At 49.0% G+C, this 17860-nt stretch overlaps 1 protein-coding gene across 1 annotated transcript in view; it reads left to right on the forward strand.

Annotated features, from left to right (window-relative positions):
* The first annotated feature begins 1909 nt into the window (after positions 1-1909).
* The window catches only part of PTGES3 (prostaglandin E synthase 3), a 30893-nt gene continuing 14942 nt past the window's right edge, over positions 1910-17860 (forward strand). Inside the window, exons 1-2 of the mRNA XM_044285640.1 lie at positions 1910-2124; positions 9770-9883. Of these exons, the coding sequence (XP_044141575.1) occupies positions 2123-2124; positions 9770-9883 (116 nt within the window). The 5' untranslated portion in view covers positions 1910-2122. The remainder of the gene's footprint in view (positions 2125-9769; positions 9884-17860) is intronic.

A 17860-nucleotide genomic window follows, 5' to 3' on the forward strand; every position in this document is an offset into this window, starting at 1 on the left:
TGACGTTTGCCCACTATTACCCATGACAAGAGGGGAGCGGCCTGCTATTGGCTGCACCCCCTGTCACTGGATGTTGTGATCTGCAGGATGGGGAGGTGCAGCGACAGCCATGGAGGGATCAAGGAGGACACAGGTGTCGGGGACCAGGTATTCTCTGTATGAGGGGCCCGGGCATTGGGGGTGGGGGCTTACAGCTTTGGATAACCCTTTTAACACAGCCTTAGCAGGTTGTATACTTCTATCAGACTGGTGATAGATAACTACATGACTAGTAAAACCACTGGCACTGTTATACCCTCTATATTAATATTACTCCCTGATTTTCTCTCAGGTAAACGTATTTTCTTTCCATGTCTGTTCCGTATACGGAACTATTCACTTCAATGGGTCAGCAAAAAAATAATAACTGAAGTTACTCTGAGTGTATTACGTTTCCGTATGTCCGTTCCGCAAAAAGATAGAACATGTACTAATATTGTTAGCATTACAGACAAGGATAGTACGGTTCTATGAAGGCCCAGCTGTTGTGTTGCACAAAATACGGAATACCGGTATTTTTTGCGGACCACAAAATACATACAGTCATGTGCATGAGCCCTAATGGATAGTGGCTAATCATCTACACGGCCAGCAAGCCGCTTCAGAGGGGCCAGCTATGTACATAAAGGCTGTAAAGACGACTTATTCACCGAGCCGGCCCTATGACTGTGTAGCTGGGCGCTCACTGCCATAGTGACCACAAGACTAAGGGTCCATTCACACGTCCGTTGTTTCTTTCCTGATCTGTTCCGTTTTTTGCTGAACAGATCTGGATCAGATCTGGACCCATTCATTTTCAATGGGTCCTGAAAAAAAACGGACAGCACAAAACGGAACAGATCAGGAAAGAAACAACGGACGTGTGAATGGACCCTAACCCTGGGTTCAGACCTGAGCGTTTTACAGCGCGTTCCTACTCGCTGTAAAACGCACAACAGGCAAGAACCAATGATTCCCTATGGGAATGGTTCTCACCTGGGCGTTTTACAGCGCGTACGATCGCGCTGTAAAACGCCCGACGCTCAAACAAGTGCTTGAGCTTTTTTTTGGGCGTTTGTCGCGCGTTCCCGCACATAGATATTCGGGAACACGCGACAATGTGTGCACGCCTGTCTCTGTATGCGCGATTGTAAACGCCCGTACAATCGCGCATACAGAGCGCTCGTTTCAGAACGCTCAGGTCTGAACCCAGCCTAAGGCTGGGTTCACACCTGAGCGTTTTACAGCGTGTTCCTACGCGCTGTAAAACGCTCAACAGGCAAGAACCAATGATTCCTTATGGAAATGGTTCTCACCTGAGCGTTTTACAGCGCGTACGATCGCGCTGTAAAACGCCCGACGCCCAAGAAGTACATGAGCTTCTTTGGGGCGTCTTGTCGCGCGTTCCCACACATAGACTTCAGCGGGAACGCGCGACAATGGGCGTTCGCTTGTCTCTGTATGCGCGATTGCAAACGCCTGTACAATCGCGCATACAGAGCGCTCCATCGCGAGCCCAGGTCTGAACCCAGCGTGAGGACTCGGCCGGCCTTTGACAACGCAGGTTTTTCAGCGGGGTCTCATGTGCTGACATCTAGTGGACAATATGAAAACTGCACTTTGCTACTGAATCTAAAAGCTCAGAATTGTGTCGAAATTAAAAAAAATATATAAGAATGTTTAAAATAATTAAACGTTGTTTCGTGATAATACTGCCCTAGCGCTCGCTAAGGTCACGACGTCCTCTGAGGTAAGACTCCTGGTCTGAGACACAGCCGTCCGGTACGGGCACTCGGCCCGGGTCTTCAGACTACTGTCTGTTAATAAAGATGGCACAGGCCATCAGCAGCGGGGGTGAACTCCGCCTCCCGTTGTTGGGGGGAGGGGCTCCACAGTTTCCCGCGCTCCTCTCCGCCGCCCTCTGAGCTCTTTTGTGTTGCCGCGAGACTACGCGCGCTTCCTCCCCCAGAATGAGGCTGGGGCCAGTCTCCACCCGCCGTCGGTGACGTCACACTACAGGCCCGGGAGAGCTGGAGGAGGAGCTGTGCGGCGGACACGACGAGCGAAGCAGCGTGGAGCAGAAAGCCGGGAGAAGCGCAGCAACATGTGAGTTACCGAAGCGGAGGGCGTATAAGCATGCGGTGCCGCAGCGGCTTTTCCTCCTCAGGGCTGCTGGTCGGCGACCGCATCTGAGGTACCGGCAGAGTTGAGCCGGTGTTCGCGTGCACTATGACCCTGCAGCAGCATGGCGGACCGCCCTGCTCCACAGCTTTCGTGTCCCCCAGCAGTGGTGCTCGCAGTCCGGAGGAGGAGCCGCCCGGCCCTTGTCTCCAGAAGCTTCTGTCAGGCAGCCCGTGTAATCCGCTTACTCCCCCATTCATTGCAGTGCGCATCTCCATTTCTGCTCCGTCACCTGTGGGTGCAGCCATGTGATGGCACCTGCCTGCACCCAGCAGCCTCCCTAGTCAGGATGTAGCCGGCTGTATAGGTGTGCTCAGAGACTGGGCCCCCTGTGCTGGGGCCACAGTCACGTGTGTGCCTGGGAGGGCTGTGTCTATAGAACCTCCCAGAACATCCAGTCTCTAGTGGCTCCTGATGCAGTGTGATCAGCCACATATGTATCCGAACCTGCGGCTGCTGAGTCATAAAGAGCTGGGGAGAAGCACATGCCGCTCATTCAGGCCTCTGTTCACACAACACAAAAGCTGCCTCTCATCGGCACCTCACACTGACACGCAGCCAGTGTCTTGCACTGAACTCCCCTGTGTCTGACCTAATAAATGTCGTGTGTTTCATATGTACGGCAACCTGGCATTAAAGGGGCATTCCAGTTTCATGACATTGATGACCCATTCTCAACCCTTTAAAAATATCCTCCAAGCAATGTTGGCTCAGTATAACCAGAAAAATGTAAATCCGCAGGGTCCCCCTGGTCAACGTGTTTCGGGCAACACTAGTCCTTAATCATGATCTGCATGCTATATCTTTTCACACATTTATGAAGAGGATTGTGTTGGGCTGCATTCTTATGTGTTTTTGGAGACTTGGTTGTCCGTGCACGGCTGGTCTCCATCGTACCGGTGGTGTATGAGAGGAAGCTTGTAATCGCGCTGACAGCATGCAGGAGGGCTGGTGATCAGAGGGCGTACTGGGAGCTGAACTGCCATACCCCCCCCCCCCCCCTTTCCCCAAAATCTGATATTGATGACCTATCCCGTATATGAAAATAAAATGCCCTCTTTAAAATATGTAACATAAGTTTTTCCCCTGCTCAGGACACTTCTGAGAGCCAGATTGGAGACCATATATAATACTACACTTTTCCTGTAGAGGAAATGTATAGCTGGCTGCATCTTCTCCAGGCAAATCAGCCGTTCTCCTGACTGTAGGGAGCCTCCAATTAAAGGGGTTGTCTGTAACAAGGTGACCTGCTAACATCTTGAGTTGTAGCCTACCAGGAGGCAGCGGTCCATGGAGATGTGAATGATGTGTCTGAAAGCCCCAGAAACACGTGCAAGGTCGTGATGCTTAGCATAGATTTACATCTAGAATGTTCCAGAAAGTGAAACTCGTTGATCACTTGTCTTTGTACTTTCAGCCTATTAAAGGAACATGTCATCAGTAAATCAAGTTTTTATGTTCAAGGTATTTTAAAGATAAAAAATTGGAGAATGTTCTAAATGAATAGAAAAAAATAAAAATGCCTTTCTCCGCTGCTTAATTCCATGCCAGTCCAGCTTTGGTGGTCCCTGCAGTCTTTGTTTCTGGGGCCTAAGCAATGAGGTCACAGACTACTTCGTGATCGCTGCAGCCAGTCACTGCCTCATGTGAAGTGATCACTTCAGCTCTGGAAACAAAGACTGCTGCAGGGAGTAAGGCTTATTCATTTAACAAACATTTCTGGCCTCTATCAAAAACTCCTTCAAAGGGGTTGTCCGGGTTCAGAGCTGAACCTGGACATGAGACCCCATTCACTCATTTACCATGCATCGCACAGGGTAAGGCTACTAAGGCTACTTTCACACTAGCGTTCGATCGGATCCGTTCTGAACGGATCCGATCATATTAATGCAGACGGAGGCTCCGTTCAGTACGTATCCGTCTGCATTAATAACTTAGAAAAATTTCTACGTCTGAAAGTAGCCTGAGCGGATCCGTTCAGACTTTCAATGTAAAGTCAATGGGGGACGGATCCGCTTGAAGATTGAGCCATATAGTGACATCTTCAAGCGGATCCGTTCCCATTGACTTACATTGTAAGTCTGAACGGATCCGCTCGCCTCCGCACGGCCAGGCGGGCGAGCGGAGCGGAGGCTGAACGCCGCCAGACTGATGCAGTCTGAGCGGATCCGCATCCATTCAGACTGCATCAGGGCTGGACGGAGGCGTTCGGGTCCGCTCGTGAGCTCCTTCAAACGGAGCTCACGAGCGGACCGACGAACGCTAGTGTGAAACTAGCCTAAGGGCTTTTGTTTTACTGCCGGTGAAGTACCAGGCTTCACATGCGTATGCTAGGCAAAGACTTCCAGCTAGCAATGAGCCCGGTGATGTCACCGACACAAATGGGCAGTCTTTAGCGCTGTTTTACAGGCTACTAGTCGTGACGTCAGTGGTAATCAGTGAGAAGGCAACGGCGCTGCCTTCTCAAACGGCTGATCGGCAGGGGTCCCGGGTGTCGAATCTCTGCCGATCAGATGATGCTGATCTATCCAGAACATAGATCATCAGTTTAGAACAGGGTGGATAAAAATCAATGATTTTTTTTTTTTTATATACAAAATGCTTTTTGAGGAAAATATATTACCATCCAAAGGTTATTCCATCATGAAATAAAGATTAGTTTTTTTTAATTATGTAGAATAAGGCTGTATATGTTTAATTTTTTTGGTAAATAAATTCCATTAATCCATTCACAATGTCATGCTCTTCCAGAGGTTTTTGTAAGAATATTGGGCAGTTTCTCTGCCTACAAGATATCACAGATGCTTGGTTTACTTTTGCAGTTCTCAAAACTCAATTTGACTCAGCAGAGATCACATGCCTCTTTACAGCAAAAATGTTAAAATCAACAGAGTTGAGAAAAATACCTTAATCCTAACTTCTACAAACCTATGAATGCAGAATCAAGCTAATATGAAAAGTTGTTCATCTACTTGCATATTATAAGTTATACCAGCAAGAATTAGTCTTTATGTAGAAAACTATGATTTAAATCAAGCCTTACTGACTTGTGATTTAAATTAGTTTGATTTAAATCAAATCCACCCTGGTTTAGAAAAACTGCAGAACCCCTTTACAGGGAACCTGTCACCGGGATCTTGTGTATAGAGCTGAGGACATGGGTTGCTAGATGGCCGCTAGCACATCCGCAATACCCAGTCCCCATAGCTCTGTGTGCTTTTATTGTGGAAAAAAACAGATTTGATACATATGCAAATTAACCTGAGAGGAGTCCTGTACGTGAGATGAGTCCGGGACAGGACTCCTCTCAGGTTAATTTGCATATGTATCAAATAAGTTTTTTTCCACAATAAAAGCACACAGAGCTATGGGGACTGGGTATTGCGGACGTGCTAGCGGCCATCTAGCAACCCATGTCCTCAGCTCTATACACAAAATCCTGGTGACAGGTTCCCTTTAAGTCGTCATAGGACTGCTCCTTTTATACCCGTGAAAATAATAAGGCATCAGAAGTCTGTCATGCATTGTATTGTCTGTATTACAGTCACATATCCTCCCAGGCCCACTGGTGGTCTAATAATCCAAAGCATCCAAGAACCCTGGCCTGTTAATTTGGGTCACACTAGTTTAGCTAGGATTTCAATTTTTAATATAGACACTAAAATGTGCCAGCATTATGGCCATTTGTAGGACACCTAACATGATGGCTGTAAAAAAGTTCAAATTCATAACCTCATTCTTGCTGGTACAATTCTGCTGAGAAGATATGCTGCTTGAAGCGAATCTCACCAGTGACCTCCCTATCCATCAGGGATAACTGCGGTTCTCCTAATTAAAACACTGTTATTCATTTTTTTATTTTTTTTTTAACCAAATTTTATTCAAGTATTTGAATCTGCTACATCCATTGTAAGCACAAGATACATAGATCCAAATTTTCATTGTATCGTACAAAAACACTGTTATTCTTTTGTTGATCGAAGGCTCTGTTCCTGGGTACAAAGTTTTCCTAATATGCAAATTTGGCCTTTGGTGCAATGAAGGCATCACTGTTGCTCTTGTTGCACCCAAGCTCTGTTCTTTCCTGTGTCCAACCCCCTCCCTGATTTGGCCACAGCAGCCAGGGAGGGGCTGGTCATTGAAAAGAATGGCACTTGGGTGCAACAAGAGAAATGGTGATGCCTTAGTTGGCCTAATTTGCATATTAAGAAAAAGCGTCATATGTGAATCGAGTCTTGAATCAACAAAATAAACACCTATGTCTAGCTGTAAGACAACTGGCTGGAGCAGCAGCCTCCCTTCTGAGTTCTGCATGCAGAAGAATGAGCTTAATGCTACTTTCACACTCACGTTTTGGGCAGATCCGCCATGGATCAGCAAGCCATGGATCAGCAAAACCGGATCCATTACAATAATACAATTTCATGCATCAGTCATGAACAGATCCGTTTATATTATCTGTAACATAGCCAAGACGGATCCGCCATGAACTCTATTGAAAGTCAATGGGAGACAGATCCGTTTTCTATTGTGCCAGAGAAAACCGATCCGTCCCTATTAACTTACATTGTGTGCCAGGATGGATCCGTTTGGCTCAGTTTCGTCAAGCAGACAGCAAAATGCTGCAGGCAACGTTTTGGTGTCTGCCTCCAGAGTGGAATGGAGACTGATCGGAGGCAAACTGATGCATTCTGAGTAGGGATCGACCGATTATCGGATTTACCGATATTATCGGCCGATATTCAGGATTTTGAACACTATCGGTATCGGCATTTATTTTGCCGATATTCCGATAGTGTATGGGGAACACAGATCGCGCTGCTGTCAGCGCTCTCCGTGTTCCCCTTAGCAGCACAGGGGAGAAGGAGCAGTGTCTCCTCCCCCTGTGCTGCTCCTGCCGCTGCAGCCAATAAAAGTACAGGGGACAGGAGGAGGGGAGGAGCTATGGCCACTGCTCCACCAATGAAGATTAATCTATCATTCATTCATATACAGGAGGCGGGAGCTGCAGAATCACATAGCCGGCTCCCGGCCTCTATGAGCTGTAGCTGCGATCTGCGGTAGTTAACTCCTCAGGTGCCGCGGATCGCAGCTACAGCTCATAGAGGTCGGGAGCCGGCTATGTGATCCTGCAGCCAGCTCCTGCCTCCTGTATATTAATAAATTAGAGATTAAGCTTCATTGGTGGCGCAGTGCGCCCCCCCAAGCCCCCCAGTATCAGACATTGGTGGCGCAGTGCGCCCCCCCTCCCCCCCAGTATCAGACATTGGTGGCGCAGTGCGCCCCCCCTCCCCCCCAGTATTAAGCAGTGGTGCGCCCCCCCCCCACAGGATCCCCTCTCCCCTGCTCCTCCGATCGGAGCCCCAGCAGTGTAATGCTGGGGTTCCGATCGGTTACCATGGCAGCCAGGACGCTATTGAAGCCCTGGCTGCCATGATAAGCTCCATGCTGCTGTGTGCACAGAGCACACAGCAGCAGGGACAGTGTGAGCTCCTATTCACCCTGATAGATCTCTATCAGGGTGAATAGGACAAGGGTTCTAGTCCCTAAGGGGGCTAAAAGTTAGTTAAAAAAAAAAAAGTTACAAAAAAAAATAATAAAAACACCAAAATATTAAATATAAATGAAAAAGAAAGATTTACAAAAAAAAATACACATTAACAATAAACATTAATTTTCAGCAGATTTGTGGGAATATTTTTTTTTTTTTTAAAAATGAAAATTCCCAGAATATCGGTATAAATTATCGGCTATCGGCCTGAAAGTTCACAAATTATCGGTATCGGTATCGGCCCTAAAAAATCAATATCGGTCGATCCCTAATTCTGAGTAGACCCTTTTCCATTCAGAATGCATTAGGGCAAAACTGATCCGTTTTGGACCGCTTGTGAGAGCCCTGAACGGATCTCACAAAGAGAAAGCCAAAACGCTGGTGTGAAAGTAGCCTTCGCCTCGCCCCCTCAGTAGGTCTCCAGCCAAAGATGAAACTGGTAGCAGGTGTTAAACCCCTATGTGTTCTGCAGGATTTCTACAAGTCTGTTTTTAGATCATGCTGAAAATGCTGCAGACAGACATTAAGGGCAAGATAATCTTCTGTTTGCTTATGGCCTCCCCCGTTATCAGTTTTCTACCTAAATATCTGTAGACTTTGCATTGTCCTGGTGTTTTGATCCGAATCCCGGACCATCAGGTTTGTATGGCTCAGTCTTACCTTCTGGCTCTCATGCTTTCAGCAAGTGTTTTCTGGTCTCCACAATTTTCTGCAGCTCGTTGCTCAATAGGTTTCACCAGCTTTGTCATGGAGATGTGTTTCTCTATTACATATGGTAACATTTAAAGCTGCAGTTTTTGGATGAGTTAATTACATGTTTTAGTTAAGTTTTAGATTTGCCAGTAATTCTATATTAAAAAATGTGACTAATCTGTAAATTCTGGTATAAATTTCAGTCCTAATCGAATACATATGTTGCCCTTGATGGGGACAGTAATGCGCCATTTAAATTGGGATGTTTGATTCTGTGAAATTACCTTTCGATTTATAAGAAGTACATAAAACACGACACTTAACTAGGGATGAGTGAATCGATTCATCTAGTCAGCAAGAGGTCCATCCCTGTCAGTCAAGGGAGAGCTTCTGCAGCAACCAGAACAGCTCCTGTCAGTGAAACAACTCTTTTTGATGAGACTAAGATTTTCCTAGATTTTTCTCATCTCTACAGTTAACCCTTTCCTGCTCCATGAAGTGCAGCATGGACAGGTGGTCTCTCGCCATATGTGTTCAGATGCATATTGGGTCCCAGGGCAGAGTCTGATATGTCTGCCTGTCAGTATTCTACAGGCAACCTAACACTGCACTAGGTAGTAAAAGGAAAATCCCAAGTAAAATAAAATGTTATAGTCACATGTTACAACACACTATAAACACTGTAAAACAAAAAAACACTAGATTTGGTTTTTATTCATCATGTCTGCCAAAAAAGTAATAAGCCATGTGTGTAAAAATGGAATGGTACCAATGAAAACTACAGCTTTGGCAACGAAAATTGACGACACTAGCCCCAACCCCCTCCCCACACACAAACACAACTGTCATCAGAAATATAGCAACACAAAATAAAGTGAGAACTATAAACATTTTTATGTCACAGATGAATTGAATTCCTCTACAGAAGTGCAAAGTAAAGAGGTAATGGAAAACGCTTGCAATGTAAGCATTGTAAATTACATCTCATCCGCCAAAGCTCTCTTCCATCTACATAGATGGGTAAATAAGAAAAGTTATGGCTTTTGACAACTGAAAAAAATAAGTGCATGAAAAAGTCGCTTCATTAAAAGGAACCTGTCATCAACTTTATGCTGACCTCACTGAGAGCATCATAAATTAGTGACAAATGCTGATTTCAGCGGTGTCACTCATGAGCTAAAAGTCAGTGGTTGCTGAGAACCAGCATCATAATTTATTGCAGCCCAGGCCTTAAAGTGTCAAATCTACCTGAGACACACTTACTACTTGCTGCATTGTTGATTAGTTTACACCTTGTTTATTAAGTAATTGTTTATTTGTCCGCAGGCAAGCGGCATCTGCAAAGTGGTACGATAGGAGGGATTATGTCTTTATTGAATTCTGTGTTGAAGACAGCAAAGAAGTGAAAGTAGACTTTCAAAAAGATAAACTAGGCTTCAGGTAAGTGCTGTCAGTGAGAACTTGTACGGTTGGAGAATTGTGTCAAGGAGCTGCCAGTAGTAAAGCCTTATTAACTACATGTGTCACATAATACTCCTTGTTAAAGGGATTGTCTCATGACAACCCCTACCCATGTACCCTATTTTGTCAAGTGGTAGATATAAAATGAAACTAAAGCCACAGCTACCTACCCCCATATACATCGATGACTACAAAGCACCCAAATACTTGTGCCAAACCATGTTTCCAAAGTACAGTGCCAGGACAGCTGATTATGCCTCCTCTAAAACAGATTTGATAGAATGTTTAACCTCTTAGGGACGTATGACGTATCGGTATGTCATGATATCCTGGTACTTAAGGACGCATGACATACCGATACGTCATGTGTAGTTCCGATCGCCGCAAACCGTAGGTCAATTCAGACCTGCGGTTTACGGGTCGTTCCGGTGGGGATCGGCAGTGCCATCTGGTCCCCCGTGGTGCTGTAATGGGGACCCGATGACATGGAAGGCAGCGAGATGCTTTCCTTGGGCATCGGCGCTGTCTTCCGGTGAAGAGCCTGGGAGATCCTGCCCCCTGGATCTCATAGGCAGGAAGCTGTATTAGTAATACTCATACAGCCAATGCATTCCAATACAGAAGTATTGGAATGCATTGTAAAGGGGATCAAACCCCCAAAAGTTGAAGTCCCAAAGTGTAAGTAAAATACAGTACAATACGCTATATAGTGTACTGTATTATACAGACTTCAGACCCCCTGGATCTTCAAGAACCAAGTGGTTCTGGGTAAAAAAAGTGAAAAAAGTAAAGTTAAAAAAAAAAAAACACTTATCACTGAATAAAAATAAAATACACTACACAATTAGGTATCGCCGTGTCCGTAACGGCCTGATCTATAGAAGGATCATGTTACTTTCCCCGCACGGGGAAAAAAAACGTTGAGAAAATTGACATTTTGCCCACCTTACTTCCCCAAAAGGGTAATAAAAGTGATCAAAAAAGTCGCATGTACGCCAAAATAGTACTAATCAAACCGTCATCTCATCCCGCAAAAATCATACCCTTCCCAAGATAATCACCTAAAAACTATGGCTCTTAGGCTATGGAAACACTAAAACATGATTTATTTATTTTTTTGTTTAAAAAATGAAATCATTGTGTAAAACTTGCATAAATAAAAAAGTATACATATTAGGTATCGCCGCGTCCGTATCGACCGGCTCTATAAAAACACCACATGATCTAACCCCTCAGGTGACCACCGTAAAAAAAATAAAGTGAAAAAAAAATCATTTTTTGTCACCTTGCGTCACAAAAAGTGTAATGGCAAGCGATCAGTCATATGCACCCCAAAATAGAGCCAATCAAACCGTCATCTCATGCCACAAGAGACCCTACTTAAGATAATTGCCCAAAAACTGAAAAGTATGGCTCTTATGAAGACACAAACTTTTTTTTTTGTTTCAAAAATTAAATCCTTGTGTAAAACTTGCATAAATAAGAAAATTGTATACATATTGGGTATCACCGCGTCAGTGACAGCCTGCTCTATAAAATTACCACATGATCTAACCAGATGAATGTTGTAAATAAAAAAAATTAAATAAAAAAAAACTATTTCTTGTTACCTTGCCGCACAAAAAGTGTAATATAGAGCAACCAAAAATCATATGTACCCTAAACTAGTACCAACAAAACTGCCACCCTATCCCGTAGTTTCTAAAATGGGGTCACTTTTTTGGAGTTTCTACTCTAGGGGTGCATCAGGGGGGCTTCAAATGGGACATGGTGTCAAAAAACCAGTCCAGCAAAATCTGGCTTCCAAAAACCATACGGGCGCACCTTTCCCTCTACGCCCTACTGTGTGGCCGTACAGTAGTTTATGGCCACATATGGGGTGTTTCTGCAAACTACAGAATCAGGGCAATAAATATAGCATTTTGTTTGGCTGTTAACCCTTGCTTTGTTACTGGCAAAAATTGATTAAAGGGAATCTGTCACTAGCATATTATCAAAAAAAAATTTCATGAATCCATGAAAAAAATCTTGGAGTTCTTAGTTTTCAAATTTAGAGGATATAAAGCATTTGCTTTATATACCCGACAGTGTTCCTGGGCACCGTGGACAAAGAATAACGCCCCTCTGGGCTCCTTACAGCTTCATTTGAAGATCATAAAAAGCGTGTTTTTTTTTTTTGTTTTTTTTTTTAAGAAATGACAAGACATGGAAATAAGGTACTTTATTACACATGGATTCATAAAAAAAAAAATTTCTCGCCCAATTTCCTTGGGGGACACAGAAGACCTTGGGTATAGCTCATCTCCCTAGGAGGCGTGACACTAAGTAAGAACTGTTAAGCCCCTCCTCCACAGCTATACCCTCAGCCTGGAGAGAGAGACTGCCAGTTTTTGCTTAGTGTCCAAGGAGGCAAGACACTCCCTGCTACTGCAGGGCTGTTTTTCTCCTGTTTGGTTTTTAGTTTTGATTTTTGCTTTTTGCTTTTGTCTTTTTCTTCAGATCATCAGGGACAACAGAGTCGCACTAGACCTCTCTGTTTCTCCCGGGGTCGAGCTGCGCCAGTGCCGGTCATCCGCACTGCTGCCTCCCCCACAGAAGGCAAGGTGGACCAGGGCAGCCCAGCTCCCCTGCATCCCGCCAGCGCAAGGGTCGCCCGCACGCCAAGTCCCTCTTCCAGCGTCCTGCCACTACGGTGCCAGTAGCTGAAGGGGCGACCCTGCTGGAACGGACCGAGGGTGAAGACGGCTGTGGTAAGAGAGAGGCTTCTCCAGCCCTACGTTCCCCTCATTCCCTCCCCGGTCTCCTGCGTGCTGGACCCCCATACTGGTCCCTGCTGGACCCTGAGGTGTCGTTGGGAACAGCCATTTTCTGGCTCCAGGGCTGTCTCTCATATCCAGCTGTTGCCCAATAATCATATAGCCCCACACCACCACCATACTGGTGACCGCGGGGCGACTATACACTGCCCCTTCATAGGGCATTGCACAGGGGTGAGCAATGGATGGCTGTGGAGGAATTCTGCTTTAGGACCGGAGACCCGCTCCTAGCTGCCTCTGACACAGGGGTTATGCCGGCCCTCCCCCTTACCGGTCGCAGATTCAGTACAGGGGGCCCTCGCTGACTGCCCTGTCCCTCCTCCACGGGCGCCGTTAGGGCAGGGGGTGCAGTGCTGGACTTCAGGGTCCCCCCCCCCCCCCCCCCCCGCCCTCCTTACCGGTGTCTAGGGCCAAGGGCCCGCTCCAGAAGCTGCCGGCTCCAGAAGCTGCCGGACGCAAGGCCCTCACTGCCTGCATGTACTGAGCGCGATGCTCCAGCAGGCCCCGGCTGACTGTTGAGGCTTTTGGTCGGCCAGGAGCCGCAAACTTTTGACCCAGGCTTCGGCCTGCTCGGCCGCAATCCGGCCCTTTGTCTCGGCCGGCCCGCGGGGTGGGCACCCGCGGCCGTTAGTGCATGCGTCTGCCGGCTCCCGGCCGGGTGCCGCAAACCTTTGACCCAGGCTTCGGCCTGCACGGCCGCAATCCGGCCCTTTGTCTCTGCCGGCCCGCGGGGTGGGCACCCGCGGGCCGTTAGTGCATGCGTCAGCCGGCTCCCTCCCGGTCCCGGCCGACCGCCGGTACTCCCGGTCGGCCGGGCGCCGCGAAAATCTAGGCCCCGGCTTCTCGGCCTACTAGGCCACAAACTTCCAGCCTCAGTTGGAGGGGGCGGGAACTTCTCGCGGCGCGAATTCTTCCCGCCTGGAGGTCCCCCGCCCCCAGGGGATCGCAGCGCCGCCCCCTAGGCCGGATGTTTTGTTAACCTGTTGGGTACCGGCCACCAGGGGCCGGCTCCCATCTAGAGGACACCCTCTATGTTCTGGGCTTCCTGGTGGGCCTGTGTGAGATTGTGCCCCTGTATGGTGGCCCCTTTTTTGCCTCAGAGTGGCTGTGTTTTTAAGAAAAAAAAAAAAAGTTAATAAATAACGGAATGGTTGCGCAGGACGCTGCAGCCTGATGCAGTAGTGCTGGCCGCACGCTATGCCCCCCTTCCGTAGGCGGCATGTTGCGCTCCTCTGCTGCGGTTCTGGCCAGCTACATGTTCCCCTTCTAGGCGGACCCTTGCCATCTCCCGGGATGCGGCGCTGACCAAAGGCAGGCGCCCCGTCTATAGGCAGAACGTCGCCTCTCCAGTTACAGGTTGGCCATGTGCATCACTCTCACTGGATTTAATGCCGGACAGGTGCATGACCCCCTTCTGGGGCAGAAGAATTGCACTCTCACCAGATACGGTGCTGGCCATGTACATGACCCCTCAAGGAGCACGGCACTCTCACTGGATTCCTGCCGGCCATGTGTGTATCCCCCTTCTATGGCGGTACGCTGCACTCTCACTGGGTTCGCTGTCGGCCATGGGTATAAAACATGTGCACGTCCCCCTTCCATATGCGGAACACTGCACTCATTGGGTTCACTGCCGGCCATGTGCACGTCCCCCTTCCATAAGCGGAACGCTGCACTCTCAATGGATTCGCTGCCGGCCTTGTGCATGACTCCCTTCCATAAGCGGTAGGCTGCACTCTCATTGGTTTCGCTGCCAGCCTTGAGCATGCCTCCTTCTCTCGGGCGGCATACATACTCTTCCTGGCTGGGGTTGTTCTCTCGCGGTAGGTTGCTGGCCACGTGCTTGACCCCCTTCCATGGCGGGGTGCTTGCACTCTCACCGGATCCGCTGCCAGTCATAGGCATGGCCCCCCCCCCCCTTCCTTGGGCGGTGTACCGCACTCTCGCTGGCTTTGCTGCCGGCATGGGCATGCCTCCTCTCCTCAGGCGACATACATGCACCTTCACTGACGGTGTTTGTTCTTGCGCCAGTACGTTGCTGGCCATGTGCATGGCCCCGTCCGTGGCGGGGTGCTCGCGCTCTCCTGGGATGCGATGCTGCCGTGTGCGGTTCATTGCACCCTCACTGAATACGTTGCTGGCCAGGAGCATGGCCCTCTAAACATGGGTGCGCTGCTTGCACTCCCTTTAGAAACGGTGCTGGCCTTGTGCATGACCACTTCTCGTTCCGTGGGCGGTAATTTGCGCGCTCATGAGATTCACGGCTGTCCTTCTATATGCTGTACTGGACGTTCCCCTTTCATTGGCGAACTACTCGTTGCACTCTCACAAAATTCGGTGTTGGGTGGATTATTGCACAATAATTTAATGCCCGGATAATCCTGTGCATGCCCTTCCCCCTTCACTAGGTCCTTTGGTGCGGGCCTTTGCACTCTTGCCGTCTGCAGAGTTTGCCAGGTGCTTTTCTCCCCCCTTTTCTGGGCGGACTGCTTGCGTTCCATAGCATGCCCCCTGTACTAGCCTTGTGCATAACTCCTTTCGGGTTGCACTTGTACTTCCATGGATACTGTGGGATGCTTGGCTGTGCGCTCTGTGCGTTGTTTGGGCCGTGTTTGCCTTCTCCTCCCGTGGGTGGGTTGGCCTTCTCGCTGCCTGCGGTTTGCTAGTACGTATGCCTCCCTTCCTCCTGCGACATACTTTTTTCTCTTGGGGTGAGGCTGCTTGTCGCTAGCTTTGCACTCTTTTCTGAAGAGGTCATTCTGTCCACCTGTATGAGCCTAAGGTGTTGTCCAACACACAACAAATGAATGCCCAATGTATTCACCGCTGTATAACTTGTATATATGTAGACGGGCTCTGCTGGCTCGCTACTGCACCGAGCTGGGTGGCACTCATTCTCTGGTGTGGTCCCGTTGTGACTGCACCAGCCATGTTCATTGGCCCTTCCACCTGGGGGGTGTTCGGGGTACCTTGATGCGTACCCGTTCGTCCTCCCGTGACATTGCTTCCCCGCGCAAGCCGTCGGGTCAAGAGCGTTGTCTTGGCGCCTTCTGCACTTCAGTCTGATCTGCTACCAGGAACAGACCGCTCCTCTCGGGTAGGGTCACCCAACTTCTCTTGGGTGCTCGTCTATCCAGGTCTGAGGGACCTCCACTTTTGGGTTCTTCAGGGTTTTCGCCTTCTGCGAGGCGATCTGCAGGTCGTCTCACAGAGTAGCAGGTATTCGGCTTTTGAACTGTCCTGTGGCTTCCCTGTTTGCCATTCCTCCTTTCGGTTTGGAGGGTGTTATGCCGGCCTCTGTCTCGACTGCTTTTCCTCGCTGGCTCGGTTGTTTTGGCTTCCTCTCTGAGTTTGTCACTCCGAGGTGGCTTCTGCACCGGCCAGGCCTCAGAGGCTGTTTTCGTCATTGCCCCCTCCCCTTCGGGGGTGAGCATGGTTGTTCATTTGGATGGTTCCGGGGGTTACTTGTGGTCTCGTACCGTCTCCCTCGTTTTCGCTGGCAGTACTAGCTGTGTGCCTGTTTGCCAGGCCTATTGCGTTCTGTCCTCCCGCTGGGTGCAGATTGCCTTCCATTCTGGGCATATGGTCCTGCTGGACTTACCTTTTCGGTAACTTGGGAGGACTACCCTTCGGTCACGGTTGTCCTTGACTTTCCCTCACCAGGACTGTAGAACTCCTTCCTGTGGTGGCTACGTCGACTTGGACTTTGGCCTGTCTTGTCCTGGCATCTGTCGGCTGCTGGGCGGACCCTTCCGGTTTCTTCCGTCTGTCCTTCTGCTCACCCACTCCGGTTGGATACGGGACTATGTTGTTCGGGGGCCGACGGGAGTTTTCTTCCGACCCTTGGGCCGTGTTACTGGTCTGCGCCTGATCACATTGGGTTTTTTTCCCGCTTGCCAGGCGATTCCTGCGAGCGCGCTGGTGTTCGCTCCCGACTGTGCTTCGTCCGGGTTCGGTTGTCGGACTTAGGGTTCTTGACTAGGTTTTGTGGTAAGTGGGGCATTCCCCCACTCTGCTTTCTCTCCCTTGGTTCTGTCTTTCTCTAGTCCGGCCTGACCCTAGGACTGGGACTCTGTTACTGAAGTGTCAAGTGTCGGCGCTGTCCTTTCCCTTGCAGCGTTTTCTGGCCCTCCTGGGCCTGTCATGACCTTCTTCCACAGAGTGGCTCTTGGTTCCTCTGTACCGTTCCCTGGTACCGCCCTGGGAACTACACACTGAGCTCTTGGCGCTCCACTCTTTCCCTTGGTGCCGTTGTAGACGTTCTCCCTACTCCTGCTGTCCTGTACAGTTGTGTTTTCTGTTGCCATCATGTCTGATGGGTGGCCCTTCGTGTTCTGTGCCCTCTGTCCTTTTCCAGGACGGGGCTGTTTCCCCGTCCCTTCCTTCTGAGGGTGGTATCTGCCTTCTTATCTACGAGGCTTTGGTCATCCCCTTCCCGTCTCCGGGAACGGGCGCTTCACCGCTTGGAGATTGTTTGGTTTTGCAGTTGTTACTTGGAGATCTCCGGCTCTTGTCTGCGTTCGGTCTCTTGTGTTTCCAGGATGTCCGCGCAAAGAGTTGACGGCCTCCAGGGTGGCTTTCCTTCGCTCTGTGTCTATTGCTGTGGTTACCGCACCAAGGGCAGGGTTCTGCTTTTGGTGTCACCGTTCATTTCAGCCGGAGCGGTCGGTGCCTCCTGGGCCGGAGGCATAAGGCTTCGGCCATGCTTTTGTGCAAGGCGGTCGCTGGTCTTCCTTGCACACCTTACTGGGTTCTACAGGGTGCGCACTGGGGCTTCGGCGTCTGCTGCCTTGGGCCGCCTGGTCTGCAGGCGGCGGTTTCTTGATGCCTTCGGGTGCTTTGCCCTGGTGCTGTGGTCCCTCCCCTCTTGGACTGCTATTGAACGTCCCAAGGTCTTCTGTGTCCCCCAAGGAAATTGGGCGAGAAAACGAGATTTTTGTATAACTTACCAGTAAAATCTCTTTCTCGCTCTTTCCTTGGGGGACACAGCACCCACCCATTCTTTGTTTCCGAGTTTGTTTTACCCGTTGGGTAGTTGGCTTGTTGGTTCCACTTTTGGACTTTGCCTTTTCTCACTACTTGGACACGCAACTGGCAGTCTCTCTCTCCAGGCTGAGGGTATAGCTGTGGAGGAGGGGCT

The sequence above is a fragment of the Bufo gargarizans genome, chromosome 3, assembly GCF_014858855.1.
Source record: "Bufo gargarizans isolate SCDJY-AF-19 chromosome 3, ASM1485885v1, whole genome shotgun sequence".
Lineage (NCBI taxonomy): Eukaryota > Metazoa > Chordata > Amphibia > Anura > Bufonidae > Bufo > Bufo gargarizans.